At 33.4% G+C, this 26,576-nt stretch overlaps 1 protein-coding gene across 3 annotated transcripts; it reads left to right on the forward strand.

Moving 5' to 3' along the window:
* Positions 1-967: 967 nt before the first annotated feature.
* Positions 968-22,751, forward strand: LOC128674173 (uncharacterized). 3 transcript variants are annotated; one of them, XM_053752560.1, is made up of 6 exons: positions 968-1,056; positions 13,789-14,008; positions 14,861-14,967; positions 17,934-18,065; positions 21,155-21,224; positions 21,749-22,751. In XM_053752560.1, exons 1-6 carry the CDS (start codon positions 1,011-1,013, stop codon positions 21,843-21,845), a joined length of 672 nt encoding a protein of 223 aa, XP_053608535.1. In that variant the 5' UTR covers positions 968-1,010; the 3' UTR covers positions 21,846-22,751. The 3 variants fall into 3 exon arrangements, with proteins under 3 accessions (XP_053608535.1, XP_053608536.1, XP_053608537.1); XM_053752561.1 differs by having other exon boundaries at positions 21,764-22,751; XM_053752562.1 differs by having other exon boundaries at positions 14,861-14,937.
* Positions 22,752-26,576: the final 3,825 nt, after the last annotated feature.

Genomic DNA, 26,576 nt, shown 5'->3' on the forward strand with positions numbered 1-26,576 from the left:
CATCAAAATTGGTATAATGCTTTTTGCATAAAATTATAATAAGTACCTTGTGCTACTATATTAATAACCACATTTTTAGGGTTTTTAACAAATTAATTTAAATTCCATTTCAAATAAGTATATATATCTAGGTACATACGATATTATCAGAAATAATTCAGTCAAAATTATAGATTAACAAAAAAGAAAAAAGTTTAGTAAAAGATAAGCAAAGTAAAAATTTAGATGAATAAATCCACAATCCAGTGATATGCGATAATTGAAAAGTGGAATATGGGAAATATAAATTTGCGTTTTTCCCGATACTCATCGCGTAATATTTCACAGTGTAAAAAATGGCCATTATTAGTCATAAATAAAGGTCAGAATGTTTTGTTGTCTTCGCTTGTGATGGTGGGCGCTGTACCCTGCTAACTGACATAGAGCGTGATATGGATACGTCATACTGAGAAAAATATATTTTTTTAAATTGGCTAGCTGAATTTTCGTTACAAGCTTTTCAAGTTTTACTCAAGCATATGACAACATTTTGGAACTCCTTAAAAATGGTCCTCATAATTAGCTTCACCCTCACCAAATTCTGCTTTTTGTTTTTTATTGCAATCACTCAAGTCACTACTTAAGTATAACATAATGCGAAGTGGTGGTGGTGTAAAGACGACCACCTGTGAACCCGAAAAGTCCCAGGTTCAAATTATACTCATGCCACGTGAGTTTGTATACCAATCTGACCCATATATAGTAGAAACTATTTTCTTTAGCCTTTCAATTGTCTTTAAATGTAGTTGTACATGGGTATCACACGCGCAAACTTAAGTATAACATAACTCAACTTAAGTGAACTCGTACCTGAAAAAAACAAATAAATATTTTATCTACAATTGTTTGTAACAATGCATGCAATTGAGGATAAACCCCGTGACGCGCAGTAACGCCCTACGTGCAAGGGCGGATCACCCCAAAGCTATAAGGCGGGCACTCACGGCCCGCACGGCATTCGTAACGCAACGATGAGACCAAGCGTAGCCCACACCGCGGCGCTACTGCTGCTGGCCGGTTAGTCAACTTTCAAACTTTTCATAATTAGTACATCATTTCAATATTAACTCTGATTTTTAAAATATATTTTGTTGAAAATTTTAAGTATTTCCAGCATGTCAAAAAAGTCGACAAAAATAATTTGGGTGCACTCTTTTATTTTTTATTTTAATTGTAAAATCATTTGGCGGGAACTAGGATGCTTAAAAATTTCGTAAACGTATTTATATAATTCCTAAAAGGTAAGTGTTTCATGTTCAATAGTTGCTCATAATTATATCAAAATCGCAATTTATTATATTTAAATTAGGTCGGTACCTAACCTACGTTTTATCTTTTTCTTAAATATCCTGTCATCCTCACGTGTTCCCGGTTTCATTATTAACTGTAATGCCGAAGCCGGAAGTTCAATTGAAATATTTAATCCTTAAAGTTTGAAGATTTAAACACCGCAGTAATTTTACGACTGGCCGCCGGCCTAAAGTCTACCCTCTTTGAGGATGCTTTTGCTGCCTATCAGCGAACATGGCTTATAATAAATTCTAAGACACCCTAAAATATTAAATAAATATAATATTTCTGACAAAATTGTATAAAAACCATTCAATAATTAAAATCTAACAAACCATATTGTGACGCGGCGAACTGAACTTTGGTAGAATAAAAAATCGGTTCAATTAACTTCTATTCAAACATTTGTATTTTATTCTAAAAGTTAAAAGCCAGTGAATAATTTCTGTCTTAAAATATACGTGATTTTTTTAACCATATGTTTCGTTACCTTCGCAATTTTTATAAATTTAAGTTACTTACTTAGTCTGCCCATGCACAAATCTTTACAGATCCATCCTAGGCATTTAAACATTATTATTTAGAATGATATAACAAAATTCGTCTTTAAAAAAATAACAATTAACAAATTTAGTAAATATAATCCGAATAGTAAAAAAATTAAGAAATTCAGAAATTGTTTCCCCTTGAGGCGAGCGGGAACTGAATTGTATATGTTCCTCGAATATTATGTAATAATCAGCTAGTGTCATTAAAAAAATATATCGAACATGTGTGTTCCATATTTTAAAGTTTTAATAGACTATTTGGGTAATTTCTTGGTTTTCTAACCGTAATAAATCTTCATTTAAATTTAAATACTTTTAATATGTATGTATTTTAGAAAAGCTAATTTTGTACATTCTTTAAATCGAAATGAAAAGAGTAGAGTGTTTGAGACGGTTGAAAGTCGGATATTAGCCGCCCTCGCTACTTTCGGGAGTCTAAATTATTTCCTATTTTCCTTTCTAAATTATTTTCGAACCTAGTTTAACAGTCTACTATTTCTTATTATCAGTAGCATATTCTATCTACCTTAGATTACATAGCTATCTGCAAAGCATCACTTATTATAGATATAGCATCATAACATAAATTTACACCGCCGCTTCTCCAAACGCCGATGGGTGGACAGTGGTAACACTGGTAACTATTCTTCCAACTACTGTGCTTTTCAGTACATAACATAAGATCATCTCATTTTCTTAAAAAACAGCCAAAAACCAAATATTTTTTGTTTGTTAAAAACATAACCTGAAAACAGAAGGAAATTTGAAATATGTAAATTACTAATATTGTATTCAAAGATACGTCTTTCATAATTAGAACGAATTTCATAATTAGAATTCGTTAAAAGTTCTCATACGTGTGTAGGAACTCCATATTCATCTAGTTTCATTAGGTAAAATCCATTATTTTCTATTCAGCACTAATTGGGTGCGAAGCGTATCATTAATAGAGCATCATAACTTCGCAATTTTATAGTTTTAAGCTAATAAATTTAGTTATTGTTCCCTATTAAAATTCTATGTTTTATTTAGGTAAAAATCTTAGTGAAATTAATTACTTTTCCAGTGGAAAATATTTACACAACTAAATGTCCTTATCTCAAGTCTGTTGTTTTTCATTTATATACCGACTTAATCCCATTACTTTTAATTAAAAAGCATACGTTTTAATAAGTTACCTACCTACATTTGCTTTAAGTGGGTAGGCAGGTGCTTGTTCTTTACTTTGTCTAATTTATTTATAATTTGACCGTTTAGATTTTGTTTTATAAAATCCAAACTACCTACCAGTCTGTCTGTATTTAATCTCAATTCTATACTCGAAGGCTACGTTTAGCTGACCATACAGCTAAACGTGCCTAAAGATAAGGGATGCAGACGTGACATAGACGTAAAAAGCCAGACCAAAATAGTGATTTCGCTTCGGAAAGCCTGTCTTGAAGCTTTCCAACAATGTATTCCACCATGATTGGCTTGAATTTCTTAACTTCATAATGCGTTGCGAACGAACTATTATTTTTGCCTATTTCTCTAACTTCATTACTTACATTGCATTTGCATACGAGAAACATGAATACGAGTAGGTATATAGATTTTACATCTAGATAGTCTTCTTTCAAAGACTATTGCTGCAAAGGTGTCGAATCCTTTGCACTAAGTTCGTCTTAGTACAATCAAATGCACTGAAGCATTCTTGTTCGTAACTTGATAGGGAAGTTGAATTTATTACGTTTACCTTCATTTTCAAATTTAACAGTTGAATTATATATTTAGTCATTTCTTGTTATATTGCGATACTATATAGGTAGATAGATTAGTACCTACTAATAGCTAACAAATAAAAAATAAATAACGCAATCTTGTTCCATAAGGATTAAAAAATATATCTTTCTAAAATACCATAATGTATTCATTTATTTTATACAGATAAGTAAGTTGAAGCAATAGGGTAGCTTGATGACAATTATGCTATTAAAATGACTAAATCAATATTTTAGTTAAAAATGATGTCTATATATGTAAGACCTATGTAAGCTGCGCACTTGTTTCGGAAAAGATCTGCTGATTGTAAAATTCAAAACTATCTACTTATTAATTCACTAACTTTTGCCTAGACACAAGCTTTAGACACGATTTTCATACAAACTTTCACTGCCATTAGTCATTTGGGCGTTGATTAAAAAAAAAATAGTCTAGGTTTGGACGGGGTTCTTTATCCAATGCATATCAAATTTCATCAAAATCGACCCAGCAGCGGTTTAGCCGTGAAAGCGAACTGCCAGACAGACAGATAGACAGACGGACTTTCACATGTATACCCATTAGTATGGACTAGTATCGATTTCCTTACCATCATGTGGGCAGTATAATATGCCAATACTACATACAAACTATGTTACTCGTTAATTAATTCATCTACCAATAACATGTTTCATATGTGATTAACGGGATTGATACAAATAAGTTTTTGTATTTCGTAAAAGTTTTCCCGCGCAACCACCTGTTGGCGTACAGATAATAAATGGGCGTTTGCAGGCTTTAAGTGTAATTGAATTTTATGTCTTCGCGGCATTTTGTTTCAAGTTTTTATTATATTATTTCTCCTCTGTTTGGCTTCTGGTGAGAAAATGTGGCGTGTTACGCCACATTTTAAACACTACTCATAATAAAGATTAACATTGATTGATTCAAAATATCTATTTGTAAAAAACGCGTGTTCTCTATCTCATCAGAGCCTTTTCCCAGTAACTCCCGTCGCCTTATAAAGTCTGAGAATCCTTTTTTCTACTTTTCATCCTTCCAATTTATGACAACGTTATATTCGTAGTATTGTTATATAAGCGACGATATTCTCTTGATATCTTCCAGGAATACTTACTATAAATTAATATATTCTCTGGGTCCGAAAATTTATTAACGAGATCCTCAGATCGAACTTTGAACAATACGCAACTTTGAATGCTATAACCTAAATACATTTGATATTTGTAATAGAAGTCATTTCGACTCTGACAAGATAATTTTATCAATCAATACATTATTTTAAGAACTTAAATTAAAGTAAATGAGAAATGATTTCTAAGGCTTAATTAACCCTTCGATCCTGAGATAATAAAAACAATTGAACAACAATAGGATTGCAATCCGATCGGGCCGCGCGGGAGCTAAAAAGGTTAAATTAACAATAATATTATGATACCTACAAATGGCTATGACTTAGAAGGCTACTCACATTCATTACATAACTGAATTAAAATTGTGTACCTACTTAATGGAAAGACAATATGCGTTGTCAGAAGAAAGAAAGAATCGGTCAATACATACTAAATATACGAGTACGAGTAATTATGAATATTTGGAAATATAAAATTCTAGAATTTGACCGCGGCTCCGCCTGCGTCATTTTCCCATGGCAGCAGTTATTTTTCCGGGATGAAAAGTACCTACCCTATCGTCTTTCTTCGTACTTCAAACTACATGTATGCAAAATTTCAAGAAGATTGAATTGTGGTGTGGTGATGGTTGAATAGATAGAGCATGAAGAGGTAACAAACTTACTTTATTATTTGGGAAAACTAAAAAGAATCGTTAAAAACCCACTCACTATGTTTATCATCCAGCTCTATCCGCCTGTCAAAAATGTTCGAGAAGGGGAACTTATTGGATTGACAGAATCTTTATAAAATCCCCTAAAATTATCAAGAAAGCGAACATAACGAATTTTAGATTAAAGGGGCTATGGATGTTTTTTTTTTTATTTGAAAGAGAATTTTATCGAGAGTGTTATTAACTACTTATACAGGATGGCCAAATAACAGGTATTCACTTTAGGTTTGTAATTTTATTCCATGAAATATATCAAGTATTCCTTGTTAAATATACCTAGTATTTAGGGCCGGCAGTCAAACGTAGAATATAATTACAGACAAATGTCCACATCTAGCAGCATCGCAGATGCGAACCCATTTTCACACATTTCCTGCGTTATCTCAGTGACTGTGTCTCGAATATTTTGTTTTAATTGCTGAAGGTCTGTTAGCATAGGCACGTCCCTTTAGATATCCCCACAGAAAAAGTCAGGAGCTATTAAATCAGGCGATCTTGGGGGCCAATTAATCACCGTTTCTCGAAATTAATCGACCGGGAAACATTCTTTTTAATGTTTCTACTGTGATATATAGACTTTTCGCAATACATGATTGAGTTGAGTAAAACGTTTTAATATGTAAAACGCTCCATAATAAGTTTGGCGCATCTACACAAAGTAATTTTCATGCAACAACTGTTACATTTACCGCCAAAACAAAATGGCGGCAAAAAAAAATTGTACCCCTCCAAGTTGGCCACCCTGTACTTGGAAAATGTGCGTTTAGCAATTGGCAACAGTTCAGTGATACAATTTATTGATCACGATGGGTAGGTACCTACTGGATTGTAGAGGTAGAGTAACGGTATCTTTGTATGTTTTTTTAGTTTTGATCTGAATAAAAATTGAGTACCAGATTACAGATTAAAAATGCTCGCACTTATCTGTAAGTATTATGGTAACTAAAATATTAATTTGAAGAATTATGTCATAAATGTAGTTACTTACGCTTTTGGGAAACGACAGACTTGTTATGTTTGCCTTAATGAACTAATTTCCACAGCCTCACTTCTGCTTTATAAAAGATTCAACATTGAGCCACGATCTAGTTGCCAAATTAAAAAAAAAATAGGCTTATGAAATGGGATTGGTATTTTTGCTTCCCTACCACGGATTGGAGTGGAGGCACAGTGTAATTCTTTTTTACCATGTAAATATATTTTATATTTTCTTTCCTCTTTTTTGAGTTCAAAAAATTTGTAAGTATTAAATAATACTTACATGATATACCTAAACACATATACAAGCTACAAACAACTACAGATACATATATATTTTTTCTTTTGAACTAAATAGTTTGTAAACCAAAATAAATAGATTTTAAAGATCCTATTTAGTTTTCTACTTGGTAAATCACGAGCAATACATTTAAAATACCAACAGCCAAGAATCGTCCATGACAGCATTTGTTTTTTAAAGAAAAGAAACATCGCGCAGGCGACACATCGTAGACACTACTAAATAACCTTACCGGCCTGATATGTATTTTTCAAAATAAAACATTTGATGATATTACTTTTACTGACGGTTAACTACTTGCTTAAATAAGTCTGTTTTTTGTGGAAATGGCATTGGTATAATTCAAATTACTCAACAAATCCTTTAAGCTGACGTGTTCAGTATTAAACAATAGAAATGCTCTAGAATTATTCGATAATTTATTCCGATATTTGGCACAATAAAGCCTTTAATTATAAATTCAGAATTTCAGCGTTCGATTCTCATCGTAAGTCCCACTCATGGCTACACAACGTTAAGGTGTAACTAGAGATGTACCGTCCTCGAAATTTTCGAGAATGCACGGAAACTGAGGAAATATTCTCGGAAATTCTCGAGAATTTTCTTCAAACCACTCCAGTGCAATTTCCGATAAGCAAAGAATGTTTCAGCGGCACATTACTAGGTGCAACGCCAGGTGTGCTGTCGTATAGGATACATTATATCTTTATCAGACCATAAGTACTTAAATACTACTATATATAGTCGTGAGACGTAAGTATGTGTGTGTTATTATGCCCCGAAACCATGGGTCAGCATTTAAAAGAAGATTTAAATTAAAATGTTAAAAATTCGGTTGTGATGATTACGACCAGCCACCTGCCCGAAGTAAACTCTTTAGTCTGTCACCTTTAGTTGTCATGCTATCTAGACTTTTTATAAATTAGTCGCCTTATACAACTTCCACGGGAGTATCCTTTTCCAGAGCGGGAACCACACGCCTTCCGCACACGGGCGGCACGGCGAAGGCAGTAGCAACCAATATTCATTTATTTTTCAGGAGACAGAAAACAACACGTTTTCAGATTTACATAGCTATAAAGCCTCCTTATTTCCATCTTGTTTCGTACATAATTTATAGGGAGATAGAATAACAGAGTTTTGGATTTTGGACTAATTTTTCGAAGGTCGGTGGAGTCGTTGACAAATTTATAATCCTGATGGGTGATGGGTAGACCACCTGTTTAAAAGGAACCCTAAAACGTTTGACATTTTAATTATAGCACAACATGCATGAAACTCTATGGTGCGGTAATAAATGTGCTGTTGACTGTACATATGTATCTAAAGCCAGTGGAAATCAAATTTAATTTTAAATACTTACGTATGATCTTTTATCTTATAGTACTTCTAGAGTATCTCTTTGTAACAATTAAATCGCGCTCCAGTTACGTTGTAAAGGTTTAATATGAAATTGTACATCAAACGATTTTATAAAGTATTGGAAAATGTTGACTCCTATTTAATTCTGTGAACAGATCTACGTATTTATGTAGTTATAAGCTAAGTTTTTATTACTAGAGAACAGAACCACTGGGATACTTATCTTAGCCCTGCGTGATAAAACATACTATAGATAATTATTTCAGCATCCCTTTATAAAGGGATGCTCATATTAAATGTACTGGGAATTATAATAATCTCCTGCTGTCAGCTTTCTCATCATACATCGGCCATCAAAGTGCGTGCCATAAAGATTATAATAACTTATTTATTAAAGACGAAAATACATCTTGTACTTATCACCGCTCCAATCTTGTCTTCAGTTTTATTATTATATAGTCCTATTTTAGTCTAGTCGGACTAGAAAATTGAGATATGAATATGACACGAAAATAAACAAGGTTATTGTATTGCTACTCAATATATTGAGTACGTATACGTACGTTCGGTATAGTGTAGTGTATATCTGTGAATTAACATAATTATCTTATCAATTAAACTATATCTGCAAATAGATAAGAAAAATTTATTATAAACCTTATTAGTTTTTCATACTCAAAGTTTATTAGTATCTATACTTAAGTAGTAAGACTTAACCATAACATTGTTGTAACACGACAGAGTATATAAAATACTCAGTGCATACTCTATTTATTTTAATAAGTCATTCCATTATCTGATGATAATGTAATGACTATATAGTAAAACAATGTCGCTATCTGTCCTTAAGTACGCTTATATTAGATCTTTAAAAATACGCAACGGATTTTTATGCTGGTTTTTGATCCAAGAGCAAGCTTTAGGTGTAAATCATTTATTATGGTTTTACCCGAGAGAAGCCGGGACGGGCAGCTAGTAATTTTATATGTTTGAAAAGGAAAATATAAAAAAATAAACTCAAGTTAAATATAAAGTCAAGGTATATATAATATTATATTATATGTGCAGGTACATTTTGATAATGAGCAAATTAATCAATTGGAGGAAATAACAATCACATTAGTATACCTACCTACACCCAGTAAATCAATCAGGTACCCACGCCTCTAAGACATACAGCTGAAAATAACTTGTGAAAATAGTATTGTTTCGATTAAGTAAGTAAAAGTCACGGCTGCGTGGACCAATCAATAATAACTTCATAACAATAAGATTAGATATAGATTACATATAAAAAAATATTACTTATTTCAAATGAAATTTCTTCCAATAGACCCGTGATACCTACCTACCTAAGTTGAATCAATTATGTATGAATACAAAAATACCACGTCGCAATGAACACATATATTATCTATCGTTGGTATTTATTGAAAACGCACGCTGTAACCACACTACTCTTCTGTAGCACTTTATAAAATACGTTTACTTAATACTTTACTTACACTCACCTACATGTCTACCAGCAGGCTCTGGTCGTGACATATTAATAAAGTTAGCTAGCTTATGGTCTTGACTTACCGTTAGCTAGGTTAAATAGAGGAAGGCGATACGCGGAAGTCTCTCCGCGTATCAAAGAGTTATTTTAACTTACGACAATATTTTGTTGTTCTGTACGATAATATTTTCTGTATCTACTAAGTGATCTATGATCTGTACAGATATACGTACAGGAGTAAAGGTAATCTGTAATTTACTGATGATTTTTATGGTTTAGTGTAACACTGGGCAAATTTTGTGAGCATATAAGTACCCATGATGAAACAAAGTTAAGGTAAAGTGCAAGGAAAACGTTGAAGATCTTAAATTATCCTTCTGGTAATAAAAACTTCCACACTCCTCTTTACTTTAGCCGGTTAAAAGAACATAATGATATCGGTTTCAAAAATTGATTCAATGGCCCACGTTACAACATGACTCCAATCCCCGATGACAAGGGTAGGTCGTGCCCAATCTACATGTTGACAGATATCCGAATATGAGGAATTGCGGTTGACAAATGCCGAATCATTCCTTCTTATCGAGATAACATGTCTAATAAGTCCATCAATTCTGAAATAGATCTCTTGTCTACCATTGTATACCATTCTTATAACTTAACTAACTTGTCCTCGCAACTTCATATGTTAGTAAATATTCCGTTTCATCCGTCGGTATTCCTTCATTTGTATAAAATCATATTTGGGTGTGTTGTATCAAGCAAACGCCCTACCAGGCTTCGTGACATCCATCATAGTTGAGATAAAATCGGTAACACGCTAAAAGGGACATACAAGAGATTTCCGTGAATAACAACATTCAATTGAATCTTGAATTAAAATGTTATTCAAAATTAATTAAAAAGCATTTTTATAATTTCGCCTCAACAAACTTAATCCGAGGAAGAATGTTTCTTATCTTTGGAGAAAACACCGAATATTTTTTAACACCCAGCTATATAATCTTCTACGATCTCGCCTAAGGCGGCCGGCACACTCCATTTTAGGGATTTTACAGTTCAAAGTGGAAAATAGGGCAATGATCTCCAAGCCTTCAGGCATTATCTGTTGTTCTGTGGTTGTATTAGTTTAGGTAGTCCAATCTAAGTTAGATATAAGTATGTATATATACAATGACAGTTGTACCAATGTTTATATTTTATAGTGTTGATACTTAAGATTAGGTACACAAATATTTTGTGGTGATTGAAATCAATGATGATGGTCAAACACTTCTTATTTATTCACAAAACATAACAAAAGCTTAGCTTTAGATGATTCGGTTCACCCCTATAAAAATAACTACATAACTTCATTCTTATTACTTAATCAAAGTTACTGAGTGTGAACAGAAATGATATAAACCTAGGGGCTTAGTCATAAAAAATATTTTATTAAATGGTATCCTAAAATAGTCGTGAAGATAAATGCAATAAAATAATAATACTTTTACGAAGTGAATAAATTACTGATGATTTTGATTAAAAACGAGCGTCTAATAACGTCTCTTTGAAACATGTCCTCACATTGTAGCAAGAGAATTCTCCAACTCGGCCCTGACAATCAAAATTGCAAAAGTTCCCATTATATCAAACTCGGCAATACTCAGCATGACGTTATTCAATCGCGATCGCATCCTCGAAGTTGGCACAAAACACACGAGTATAGAAAGATATCTCTAGGTAGGTACCTACTCAAACGAACCAGGGACACAAGATGATTTTTCAAAAGATACTGTGATGAAGTTATTAACATTAATATAGTTTAGCTGACGTTGATATCAGTACTGTAGACAAACTTCTGTGGTTTTCATCAGTGTTCTTTTAAATATGTTACAATTATGTTAAATGTTGTGAAATAATAATAAAAAATATAAATATATATAGAGCCTTAGCGCGCAACATAGCTCTGTTTTCAGCAAAAGCAAAATTCTTTGAAGTAGGTTAGGTAGGTACTTCGTATATCGTCGTAGCATAGGGTTACATAAATGGCATAGAGATGACTATACTATATTTGATAAATATTTTTTATAGTACCAAGCAAGCAAACACGCGGCCTACCTGATGTATTGATGATTTTTATTTGTAACAACTTAAAAAACTTAAAATTTAACAGTGTACCTAATATCTGTAATCTCCTTTCATTTGTGCCTGTAGTCCTAGCCACGTGCTGTGTTCGTTCTACTTGTTCTGTTGTTCCTTCCGTGACGTGGCTCTTCATTAATCTTCCATCGTACGGACCTGTATATAGAACAGCTCGTATATCGTGCTGCGTATATGATCTTATAACGTAAACAAACACCACTCCACACTTAGTCGCAGGTTTTTGTCAAAAGTCGAAGTTGAAAATTGATTCTACTTTGTGATCAATCAATTAAACTAAGTAAGATTTCATGTTTGAAATAGGCAGCATAGTTGGCTGTATACGACCGTTACCTATGGCGCCACAGCCCAAAACGCAACCAGAAACATGCGGAGATGAAAGCGAGAGCTGAAAACCATTTCAATAGTTACATATAGGTACTCAATTTGAAAGACCTTAACTAATTTGTGGCGTAATAATTAATTAAAAATTAATATAGATACATACACAATGCGGAAATGATAGCATCGGTGTTGATAAAATATTGATCAAACATTTTGCTGACGCCACGTCACTTAATGTGAACATACAGACACTTTCTACTGTGTTAATATTATATGTATGTATCTATTACCTAATTGACTTCTATTTCTATTGCATTAATGTGAGATGTGACTGTAGCGTGCCTTAACATAAATAAATTTATGTAGATATCAGACGAATTAGTATGGAAAACCTTTGCGGCTAGCGCATTTACTATTCTATCAAACATACTATAGTTAATTTAGGGTAAAGTAACGTCATTTAGCGTTAAATTACGTAGGTGTCTGGAACACTCCGCTGGAACCCACTTGTTTTTCTTGGAGACTTTCTGTTTTAATTATTTCAGAAAATATAAACGAATAAAACTTTGAACAATTAGTACAGATCTATGAGTTTATGTACAATGTGATTCAGTTTTACATAATTTTTTTTTTTTGGCGAACATACAATGAGGATCAGTGCAGCAGTTTTTGAGTTTATCGCGAACATACAGACATAATGCGCGACAGAGGACTTTGTTTTATAATAATGTATAATAGTGTAAAAAAAATAATAGTGTAAATATAAAACTTTACAAATTAGAAAGTGCAAAGGCACTACTTAAATATATAGGGATTTCTGTGAAATAAAAATGCGAAAAATAGAGACAACGATAAATTTATTGAAATCATAACCAATTTTTTGATAACCTCAGTCTACTTCTGTTAAATATATATTTTTATTTGTCTCTTTCCGTTTTACTATAAGTAGAGTAAATTACAATATTTAGGGAACAATTTACAAAGCTTTAAGTAAATATATTATTAGATAATAATGATAAATCAAATGTACGAGCATTCTGGAGAATCTAGAGAAGCTGCAAATTCTTTAACCCACATCATAAAACCCGTGACTGTGAGCGCACGATCATTGCATTCTGGAGCGTCTACATAATTGCAGACTTTTTAACCCACACCATGAAACACGTGCTTGTAAAACAAACATGATTAATTATCTCAAACAACATAAAACCACGGCGAAACATTTAATTAGACGAGGGGCCTGGGACCCAATTACATGGTAGTTAAAATACTTCAGGTTAATAAATTAACTTTTATATTTTTTTCTACAATTAGATCTATTAGCATTTTAAAGGCTTTATATGTATGTAATAAGCCCTTTTAAACAGTAAATTGCGTGCTTTTAATATTTTAGCTATTAAATTATTACCTATCCTTTGACTTTATACTTTATTGTGTTAAAAATAAATTGAAATGAAATGTTTACATAAACTTATTTTTCGTCTGATAAATTGAAGTAGATGGCTATTACGGGTTTCTTTAATTTTGAAAAAGATTAATAACACAAATATAGTTTAATTCAATTTGCTTAATTAGGTATTTATTTGATTTTTATTCGTTATATATGTTTACGTTACCATATTTAACTTTCATCTAGTACTTAATTAGTTTTCGGATTATGTGGAATAAAATACAAATTTATCAATGCTTACTGCGCATAGGTACGATGAGCGTTGACGCCCAAAACCGAGACAGGGGTCACAGTTTGGACCTCATCCGCCTCCTCACCGAGAGACCCTGGCCCACGCATGGGTACAACCGCTGGGACAGGAGCCCACGCGTGGACGCGAGCCTCGACCCCGGCGATCTTGACCCACACTACGCTCATCTCAACCTTGATGATGATGATAACTTTAGGAACTTCGCAGAAAATGAATATAGGTGAGTCTGTCTGTACTTGCATTTCATGATAATTATGATCCGATAAAAGTTACATGAGTTAACTATCAATATCAATTTACTTATGTATGGTGAGTCCATGTCCAGTCCATGACAACAAAATTTCAATAAAAACATCTCGTAATATTCTTTTCAATCATTTGTAATATAAAAAGTAATTTCATCTTATAATTAGATGTTTTAAATTAGGTATACCGATCCTACTTTTTTATCATTTCGATTATATTTTCCTTTATCATTTCGATATTTTTACATTGATTCCTTTCTGATGCGCAATATAAATGAGATTAATAAAGATATATTTTGAAAAAAAAATTGGATTATATTATAATGCAAAAAATAAAGACATATGAGGACTCAAACGGCACTTTTGCTTTGATAGATTAGAATTTATATCACTGCTCTCACAACGAACAATTTTTGATATTCGTTTGAAAACAGCTCAATTGATAGCCCAATCAATACCTAATTTATTTTTTTACAGTAATGTTGTTTACTATTTTGAGTTTGGATCATTGTGCTTGCTTCAGGCCGAAATATATTAAATGAGTATTGTAAATAACTTGTACTTATTTTTACTAGCTAGGTCTCGGGCGCGGACGCCTCTTCCATGGGTATATAGGTACTCGTATTTGAGCCTAGTTTGATAGAATATCTGGCACATACAAAAAGATTTTTTTCAATAAACGTCGTATTAGTGAATTAATTAAGTGAATCTTCCAAACCCACAGAAGTTGCAATTCAAAAGTGAAATGTAAACTTAGCCCGTAGAATCTTGCGAGCGAAAAAAAATGCAGTGAATGCTGAATGAAAATTTTATTTATTAATTCGTAGAGTTGGCGAAAAGCGGTCAGCTGTGGCGACAGTATTAAACTCCGGGCGCCGGAGACGGCAGCCGACGCCGGCGCTCGGTAAGGCCGTCACGCCGTATGTCGGCGTCGGTAAGCACCACACAGCACACAGGTTACACTTTATTTTACAATGTACACATCACTGGAAACAGCAGCGGATGCCGGCATTCGGTAATGCCGTCTCGCCGTATGTCGGCGTCGGGGAACTAAGTACAAAGGTTACACTATATTTTACACGTTACACATGGCTGGAGACATCCAGCCGGTTCGATAAAACACCATATGTTGGTGTAGGTAAATACCATATAACACACATGCTACACTATATTTTACATGTTACACGTCGCTGGATGCAACAATAGATGGCACCAGAACTCGGTAAAGCCGTGACGTCCTATGTCAGCAACACCACTATACATATATCATACATTTCACATATTACACTACATTTTAAATATTACACATCAACTACGCTCAGTAAGGCCATCCTACCGTACGTCAGCATAGCACAGCACACCTCTTATAATACTGAAGTGTCAAGAAAAAGCTTTCTCAATATACCCACGTGCTCTTCCTTATCCATACTTTAACTGTAGGTTAAGTACAACCAAGGGCTCAAGGTACCACCTTGCTAACACTAAGTAATCATAAATTGTTAGGTCACTTTTTAAAATTTCCTTTTTCTTTTTCAAAAATGACCACCACTTTCTCAAACGCACGCACTGTATTTCCTAATTTAATTTGTTCTGTCCTTTCTAATTTGTAAACGTGCCTCAAATTAACACGGACGAGTTACCTTCTGCATGCTGCTCCTATGTTGGTGATTTCAAACAGCTATAAAAATGCAAAGCAAACGTAGCCATGTTGGAATTCAAAAGGTTCAAATAAAGAATTGATTTATAAATAAATAATAATATAGTTATACCTAGAGGTATTCTCTAAATATTGAAAAGAAACAGTCTCGAACCAAAGGAAATAAAACATTAAAATGCAATATTCAGAACACTTACGAATCCCACGTAAACAATCTTCAAAGTACGTTGATAATAATATATCAAATAAAATTTGGTATAATGATGCGATAAATTGTGTCGAAATAAGCCGGAGAGGTCACAGTCTTTGTTGACACATTCCTGTTATTGATTGACGGTTTACTTATCGGAGTAATGTGTGGGGTAACTCTTCGGGAAAATAGGGAAAACCTCATATTGATGTTCTTTACGTAATGAGCCACCTTATTACCTTAAAAAAACATCAATACTTACTTAACAATAAAATGAGGATCGTTACGTATGAATTAAAATTTCACTAATAAACATGCTAATTTAATACTTCTCTCTCTTTCTATTTATGTTGCATTCGGGGCTGAAACGCCGCGAAAGTCAACGTAAGAAATAAACCTTAAAATTTTGGGAATCGAAGTGTGATTTTACAACCAGCTGCCCGCCTGACGTCAAGCCTCCTTGGCTATGTGTAATACTATTATTGTCTATCAGCCATCGAGGTTACGATTCCCTTAATCGCCTCCCACGACATCGACGCATCTGTGTAGGGATCCTATTCCAGGACGGAAACCACACCACACATGAGTCTAGATTCATCCTTCTAACAATATTATGCATGGAGTAAGTAATTACATTACTGTGTCATATTTCGTGGACAATAAGCATTTGGCAACCATTTCTGTTTTCCTCGGAAACCTATTTGAGTCACATATAAATCTTTATAAACGTCCGCTCTTAATATTTACAGTCCTGTTTACCTTCATTATATAAGACAATGAATTTTTATCATCATTGCCTACTACACGCTCCTAGTAATTTTCATAGACTTATACATACATACATAAGTATTCATTAAAGTGTTAAACGGTTCATTATTATGCATATAGTATGTATATGGTTATTTTATTGTTCCGCCATCCACTAACTGTTGTCCGCAGCTGCTTATATTTCACCACAGGTCACTAAACATATATTAATTCCAAATTTCATCAAAATTGGGTTTAGCTTCGAAAGCGTGATGCCGCCATGGCGACGGTCTGTTTCAGCTGCGAAAAAGCACACGAATCGAATTAAGATATGTAGCATAATTTGCGATTTCACTAGAAAAATAAAACCTATAGGTACGTAGCTACCCTATAGCTCTACGACTTCTCTACGATCTAGAATCATAAAATTAGGCAAGAAGTTAGTGATGCTTACATAAATATGAAGGCAAAAACAAAATAACATAAAAGATTGTTTTCACCTAATTGTTTCCCTTACTAATTGCACCGATGGATACTTAGATAAATCTCGCCTAAAGAACCCTAGATTGTGTACTTACTACGTTCACACACAACAAACAAATGACTAAGATTGCTCTTAAACTAGATACGATAGATAACTTTATCGGGAAGCAGAGCAAAGCAAGCAATATTTCTAAGTGCTGCGACTTGTAAGTTGAACAATATAGCGCATTCCAGATAGATATTCCCTCAACTCAGACTTGCTTATTACTTTAATGTATCCTAGACGTAGGTCTAGGATACGTTAAAGTACTCTGTTGTCTGTGTGTATAGGTAGCTATACACATGTAGAGAGAACATACTTATCGATATATATAATTGTTGTTCAATGGTTATTAGAATAAAAACAAACAGATACTCGTATGTTTAATAAGGTAGAAAAGCAATATCCATAAGAAATATTTAGGAGCACAATGGAGGAAAGTTTTTTGTACGGATTTCTTCTGGCGACTCATACAGAATGGCAGTTCATGATGCCTATTAGGCTACAGAGATATAGATCGTCATTATCTTCAAGATGTATAAACAACTTTTTGGGCCACCGTCACATTTTTGAAACGAAAACGACTTAACATACACACATACAAGTCAAGTTAAATAAAAGCTTTTAAAAATACTACATACTTACTTAATTTTATTAAACAGTAAAAAAGTTTCCTATTAGACACAGTTGCCACAAATTATAGGGAACGGTAGCCAACAAAACCCTTGTCATTGTTAGTAAATTTTTTTATTATGGAAAATTATAATGGGTATCTTCCCACAGGTGTGTTGAACGACGTCGGGTCATTCTTTGACTCTCTGCGCGACAACCTGGAAACCCTCGCGTCGCTGTCCCCTCAGCAGCGCGGAGCCCTATTCCAGGACGTACCCACTGTAGTCCACGCACCCTCCTCAGGTATGTCTACTTCTATAATCCAACTAAGAGCCCAACATCTTTGCTCCGTCGTCTTCCGTTTTCAATTCAATACATTTTTTTCGTTGATCCATTGACGTTGCGACGACGGAGCAATGAGCCTGTGTTTAATAATACAAACTCGATGTAGGACATGAGTGAGAATATTTGTTTTGTTACTCAATATCCACGCAAAAACTATTACTGGACGGATTTTGACATACTTAGACTACTTTTGTTTCAACCCCAAATTTCTCAATACATAATTATGTATTGTTGTTATCCCGCGGCAAAAATGTATTTTTTTTACTTCACCGGCTGCGCCCCGAAAAATTTGGGGTTGAAAGCAAAAATGTATTTTTTTTACTTCAAGGGTTGCGCTCCGAAAAATTTGGGTGAAAGAAAAGTTCCAGTTGGTCAAACTTTTCTTGTTTGTCATCTCAGCAACTAAAAGTTCACTGCTAGACTTAACTTTAACCACTCTAAAGATTTCCACGCAGACTGATAGGTGGATTTTGCGTGAAAGAGTAACAAACATTCACCACACATACGAGTATAAATCCTCACAAACTTTCGCTTTTATAATATTAAGTAGGACCAGATCATAATTTTGAGAAAACATGTGCACTTGTAATAAATAAACTGAAAAGAGAAGACATTTAAAAACCGTCGTGGTCACGCGGACATTTAACTGGACTTAATAGAATAGGAGATTACAAGTGTTGTAAGTGCTACGATAATGTAACTTTTGTATCATTGTTGAGGGTTTTGTAAATTATATTTTCTCATAGCAACAATTTTTCTCTTCCAACATTTGATATCTTTAGGAACCAACATTTATATTATGCAAGTCCATATCATACTTAGGTATATTGTAACTGTATCTATATACACTACTATCAGGTAGATGTAAGTACTAGATACAAGTACTATACTATACTAACTATATTAATGGACTAGATAAACAATAGTTGGTAAATACGAAACTTTGTTAAAAAGCTGCGGCCACATTTTGAATAAAACTTTGCTTTGAATCGCGTGTTATCTATTTTCCCGTTCATTTGTAACATTGTAAAAGCTCACACTCCCACATTGACAAAAGCACACAATATGTTTGTCAGGAAATGTTATTTTGTTTACATTTTTATAAAGCTGGATTTTTTTGAATAATTTTTATAAAGCATTTAGCTTGTGATTGGTTTTGTTGTTCAATTTAGTATTTGCTGTCATCTCTGTCAGTGACCTAACTCTCTCTCTCTCTCTCTATCTCTCTCTCATCTGAGCGATTTTCCAGTCAATCATAAAGCAGAATAAAGGGTCCGTTTTCCGACTTTAACTTCTCCAGTACTCCATTCATTCTTAAAGACATCAAATCAGCTCTTTTTGTAGGTATTTGTCCCTTCTTCCATGACGCAGCTGCAATGACATAGACATGTGTTTTAAATTGGGGTTTCTATGATGATAAGATTATGTACAAGAAATAGATTCACGCAATCACACGCAATCAAAGTTCATATCATCAATTTCCTCAATTTTTTTTCGAACAATTGATCGATTGATGCGTTGAATTGTACTCTTTAGATTCGTTAATCGAAAACCTATGTTTAACTTGGTGAACTGAACTTGATTGCATGAGAATCGACCCCAGCACGTATGAAGTAACATGAAAACTAGTTGAATATATTACAAGTGTGATAGCATAATGATTGCATCAAAGTTTTGAAGAAATAAATAATGCATCACATCAAATTTAAATATAGAGCCTCCCGTGCGAATTCAGCCGGACAGACGGACAAACAACTAATTAAACTTTGTAATGTAGGCGTCATTGTCGCAAGTTGGTACTTAGTGCTTATGGTGTAATTTACGCCATAGTCGCAAAGTTTAATTGCTACCAACTCATATATAATTTAACATAGGTACCTACTAAGGATAAAGACCAAATAGACCAAACGGGAAAGTAGACTGATCGTCCCAGATGGGTACTTTACTGGGTTTTTTGATAATTTTTATAATGATTGAATTTAAAAACTTTCAAGTAATATACTTATTAGTTATCATATTATAAAACTAGATATAAAAATTATTTGTTTCATACTACTACATTCACTCAGCTGGAGTAGCAATTGAAATAAATATCCGCTACAGCTTTCGATATCTTAAGAGTACTTTACGGACTTTTTATCTAACTAAATACCAACGGAACTAAATAAGAACGGTGTCATTTTCAATTTTAGTTCATTTTAGTATTTAAGTAATATTAAATTTTTTGTGGAAATGTTTAAAATTTGGATTTTGCAATTGTCTCGAGATAAGGTTCAGATCTTATATGAAATCCTTGTATGACACCTCAATTTTTCCTTACCATAATAAAAACCATATAAAGTAGTGAACACACTAATAGATAGATAAAACTATGATTTTTCTTGTTAAGGTGGATTAATCAGTAGGCAAATTATCACCCTAATTCAAACTTTACAGGCCTATAGTAAATGAGCAGGGAACCAGAATATACAGGATATATTCTTATAATTCTCATAACCAACGACAAATAAATTTATTTTCTTACACTATCTTCTAAGGTTTAATTTTCAATGTCCCCCGGCTACTTACATCATACCTAAAGGTTTTAGTGGTTCGCATTTTCCTTCCTCCTACATAGAAGGGCAGTAGGAAATAGGATAGTTCCGCCTTTAAATTCCGTGATTACAACAATGAATTTATAATCATACATAGATACTTGATTCGCTGTTTTATTTTGAAATTAGTTTTAAGTAAAATATGATAACTATTGTGTTCAAAATGTCATAACCAAATACTAAGTATGGATATAAAAGTAAGGCAAACACAGGCGATTTATTGTTGTACTATTCTATATGAATTTTATTTACGCGATTTCTCTAATAGATGTCAGGCTGTGTCAAGTAAAAAACTATTATACCCAAGTACGTAACTCAAACTTAGTTTAAGTATTCCGAACAAAAATATGTAGGTCCTTCGGATATCGTCTTGGTCCTCGGCTATTGTCAGTTTCATCACTCAGAAACTTTTATATAGATCAAATAATTGATAGTTTTTCTTTTGTTTGTCAGGAGGCGGCGGCGGAGGGACAGGCATGAGGAGGCTGCATGCCCTACGACCACTGCGGCCTTCGGGAATTAGGTGAGCAACATTTATCATTCCAACTCAAATAAATAATTTATTAAACTAGTTTCTTACTTTTCAAAAAGGTAACAAACTAGCGCTTGTTCTTTCCTACATTCTTACACGTATTTAACAAGATTTCTGATGCATTTATCTACTACATCAGTATAGTAATTGTATTTTATCTCGTGATCTTACGAATTTTAGTAAATAGAGGACTGGATAACGTAATTAATATGATTAACCTAACTTAATTTTCTGTTCTTCACCATAGGGTGCTTGCTTTTGTTAATACTTACAACAATATTTTATTAGTAAAAAAAATAATCCTCTTATTCATACAAAAATTAAACCTACTTTAAATAAATTATGTTGGTCTCGTTCTATTAATGTTAATTAACGACTAAATTATTACTATCATATTAACTCATATTAACTTATTTATGAATAAGGCGCTAAGTAATCATAGGCAAATACCTATTCACTATTCCATTCCATCATCACATTTCACTCAATATTATCTAAAATATCGTTGTACGTAGATCTTACAACCGTAGATCTTTCGTGGAGGCTGACGGCGGATACCCGGGCGCCAACCACCACGACCCAGGCTTGCTGTGGACAGGGCTCGGCCGGTAGACAGAGACATCACACCCCTCACTACCAACACAACGTAGAAGACTCATACTCGCGACAACATAAGGATGTAATTCCACGGTATTACAAATCAGAATCGATCTATTTAAACGTTCCTTTCAAATACCAGAAAAACGTCTCGATTCGACCACCGCAAGTCAACATTCGTAGTATCCAACCAATTATGTACAATGACGTAATGCCAGCTGATGTAATTTTAGCATTACAAGATATGTATTGTTACTCGTAAAAGGTATTAATGGAAATATTTATCTGAACAAGTTAATTAAAAAAGAACTTGCGATATGTAATTATAGCTAGTTGCGTTTTATACTTATTCTATTATACTTATTCATTCTTTTAATAAATTGCATAGTTACAACCTGTTACGCGTTAGTTATTTATTATGTTAGGAAGTTTTTATTGTTGTTTATGTCTGTTATTCTACCTTGTCAAGAAACGAATACTTATATGCGCATTACCTATGTTGTAATTATAGAATACATATACTATTAGTTTCTTGAAATGTTTTACTAAGTAGTAGCTTTTTCATTTATTCGTATTAAGAGTACTATTGTACTAGTTATTATGACTTAATTAAGAGTTACATTAATTGGAGAAAATCATATGCTTGTAGAATTAATATAAAATTTTTACGTCATACATAAGTCACTAATTAACTTTTGTCTACTTATCTAGCCTTTATCAGTATTTATAATACGTTTACTAATGTTAGTATTTAATAAAAAATGTATGTATATAAGTAATTTATTGATTGTTCGTTGTTTGTAATTAACTCCTAATATATTCGAAACTCGTTCTTAGATCATACAACCGGAAGCATGGCGAAAAATTTGAGAAACTATATAATATAATATCGCTCAAGTGTTTTTATTTTATTAAATCCAGTCAAATTCCTGCTGATAGTATTTATTTCTTATTTAATGTTTTACTCCTATATCCCTAGGCTCCATGAAAGCAAAGAAATCGAAAGATTGTATAAAATTAAACATCCCACTTCTGACTGCAGAAATGAAGTAAGGAATAATCTTCTACCATTACAACTGCCACAAGGAATCGAACCCAGGATAGAACCTCATTAGATTTATACAACAACAACGAATTACACTGGTATTTGTTTAAACTCAAATCATAGATGACTCAAATTTTATTTTAAACAAATGTCCATTTAACCATTTGGGAAAGAAAAGGTAGGTACATGAGCTGAAACATGTAGCAGCGATATTTGTTGTGGGTATTATTAGAACTGAGTTAATCTCAAATTACATTCGACTCTAGAGTAATTTAGATAATAATATACTTTAGGTAAGTACATAATAATCTATTTTATTGCATCGTTATGTTATAATCTCCCTCATCTGATCTGCCCACCGTATTACCTAGTTAGTTACCTAAATTATACATCGTCGGTCATTTACATTTTTTCTCATATCCTGTATCGAAAAAAATAGAAGAGCTAGGTAATAAAGTTCAACGGTGCAGATAATAATAGTTAATTTATTGGTAAATAAGATATAAAGCATTGAACTGTCAAATATTTCCAAACAGGTAACTTCAAAAGAAAATCTATAATAATTACCAAATTACTGAAATATAAATATGAGGGACAAGAAGAACTGTTTAAATAATATGGCAAATTTATGCAGTATCTTCCAGTTCGAGGGAAATTTTCATTTGAAAATTATCTTTTTTAAATAAGACATATTATCAGGTTCGTGGCCAGTTGAAATCCCTAGTTTTTGCTTACCCCCATTGAAAACAGGTGTGAGTAAGACGATAGTATGGAGGCAGCATTATGTTCAAATGATTGACAAACGTTATTCAGAAAACCGTTAATTTTGTCTTGTGCCAAATAAATGATCCATATAATCGTATAATAGGATAAAGTATAGCCAACTAGTTTATTTACAACTACGACATAGATACAGCATCATGTCACTCGCCACCGCAGCCAATTGCTATCAATTTCCTGGCTATAGCCGATAGACAGTGACCACAAACGTGACATCCTCATTCCAGCCTAAATACTCCCAATCGACGTAACAATCCCTAAATTGTCCGTAATTTGAGTTTTTCGGTCGCCTATGACATTGTTAGCGTGTGAAATTACTATTTTAAACATAACACCAGTCTATTTCCTCATATAAACTACGTACCTACTTTAAAATCTTCGTTTTACTACTGTATAAAGTTCAGGATAACCATGGTATCCCGCATCATGATACGGGAGACAAAATTTCGAAACACGCGGAAAATTACGTTTGGAACTCAAAAACGACTGCACTGATTCTCATGTAGTTTTTATCAATAGATAGTGTGATCCCTGAGGAAGGTTTGTGTGTATAATTTATTATATGTTTTTATCCGAACGAAACGGGACTCTAGTATATTATATACACAACATTTCAACACAATGGATATTATTCGGAAATAATAAGCAAAGAATAATTTCGATTTATTATGTATTAAGTGCCGTAATGCGCGACTATCACGATGGTTTCTCGTACTTAATTAATTTGATTATGAATGTCAAATTAAATTTTCATGTCATTGTCTCTTACCTCTTTCAAGAAATTTCGGTATTATCCAGTGATGGTTCAACATAAATCGTTATTAACCAGGCAAGGTACGACCGGACTAAGCCTTCTACATATAAAATTAATACTCATAATAACATATTATTATGACAAAGGTTTGGACGTACGTGTACGGTGAACATCTTATGGGGGTTTGGGAAGGATAATATTAATTCAAAAGAAATCACAGAATCTAGTATCTACTAATTGCAGTTGAATAAATACAGGATAAAAAGTAAGTATACTTACTATGTCCAAGTGAGCTTAATACGAGTACAGACATTGTATGTACATCTCTTAGATATAATTTTATCACATTCTTTATCATAGCAACAACACAAAATTTCATCAGAAAATTTCTTAGCTGACAAAAAGTGAAAATTGTCATTTTTCTCAAAATGCACCCGGTGTAATTTTGTCCCAATTTCCACCTTTGATTGTCACCCTTGTCGGTAGGCCCGGGCATAATCTAGTCAGTAAAACGTTTACGTGGCTGTAAAGACTTGTTTTCTTAGGACGCTCACTGTGCTATGTGTGCCTATTGTTTACGGAAGCACTACCTTTACATTAATTATTGTCGAGTTTCATACAAGCTATAAAATAAATGCAGATATGTATTATATTTATCATCATTCATCGACATCCATTTGTTTTTCAGACTGGTCAACACTGTCCATAGGAATACTAATTTCTTGGACCAACACTGTTCAAATGAGTTTCTTTCGGCATTTCTTCTCAGCAGTGGTCGTTCCGAAATGCCAGTAGTTTCTAGCTTGTGAGAAATAACTATAAATTTAAAGATTGACGAGAAAAAGTGCCTGTGAAGGTCTAATTTCTGAATAAATGATTTGAATTTGAATTTTTGAATTTGAATTTGACCAGCGACACATCATCAATATATTCTTATAATCTATGGGACATTCTCATAACGTCGTTCGTTAAGAAGTTTGAAAAAAAATCTGTTTAAGATACGGAACCCAAGGAATAGATTCGAGAATCCGCCCTTTGGAATGAAAATTTTTGGAATGAAAATTACATATGAACTAAGCGACTAACGAGATTATAATGACGGTAATTCGTTCAGTGACGGTGAGTGTGTTATCCAATTTAATACTTTCCTTATTCGATAATATCTGTGAATGAGCAAGCAAGCATTCGTGGAAGTATGAGCTAACCAACATCGTCGGCCACGCCAGCCGTCGTTTGGTACAAGTAAAAATCAGAGTGAGTTTATTTTTACGATTTTAGCACTCCACCGTAATTAATTATAATAATTATTTTCGATAATAAAGCTGCTAAAACAATTTTCCAATATACCCTACCTATGTAGATCCCAAAAATCTCAGTCGGTAACTAAGTCATCACCGTGCCACTTCTTTTTGAAATGATAAGCGTTATCTACAAAAATGATTTAGTATTTATAGGTATTCAACACCAAACCTATCGTCAACTTTTACATAAGGATACAAATGCAGCACAGTTCTATTTAGGAACCTGAAATGAATCGCATTAGTACAAAACTTACTTAATGGTGATAATTGACAATGCAGATTTAAGTCTAAAACTGGATCACATCAAGAGATGATGGTATGATTTTTATTGTGTTCAAATTTTTATAAGCCTTAAGATATATTACGGTTGCGAAACCAATTTGAAATTTCTAATCCGGGTACTCACGCGGCTATTCGAAGTTAGTAAATTTGCAACGAAACGAGATACCAACATTGCTTGCTTTTATCAAATATCAATGTATAAGCTAATGCTAATGCAAATTCACAAACTCCAAATAGTAGTAATACATGTAACGAGAACATAAAAAAATCATACACACATCGGCCTAAGTTAAATTCTGCTTATGACTTGGTCCTCTCAGAGCGGAGGAAGCGAGCGTTTAACGTCCATCCGGCAAAGTTATTGTAGACAGTGGTACGATCTTGAGAACGGATGAATTTGTCTCCACATGTATAGTAACAATGGTGTGCTTTCTAAACAGATAGAGATCCTGTATGAAGTGCTGGCGTTGTAGGAAGATATGCGTGACAATGGCCTGACAACTAAATGTCGAAGACCGTACGAAGTGGAAAAGAGAAAGTAGTATAACGAACCGTAGTAATCTCCGACGTTTAATTACTGCGAA

The sequence above is a fragment of the Plodia interpunctella genome, chromosome 12, assembly GCF_027563975.2.
Source record: "Plodia interpunctella isolate USDA-ARS_2022_Savannah chromosome 12, ilPloInte3.2, whole genome shotgun sequence".
In the NCBI taxonomy this organism is placed as follows: domain Eukaryota; kingdom Metazoa; phylum Arthropoda; class Insecta; order Lepidoptera; family Pyralidae; genus Plodia; species Plodia interpunctella.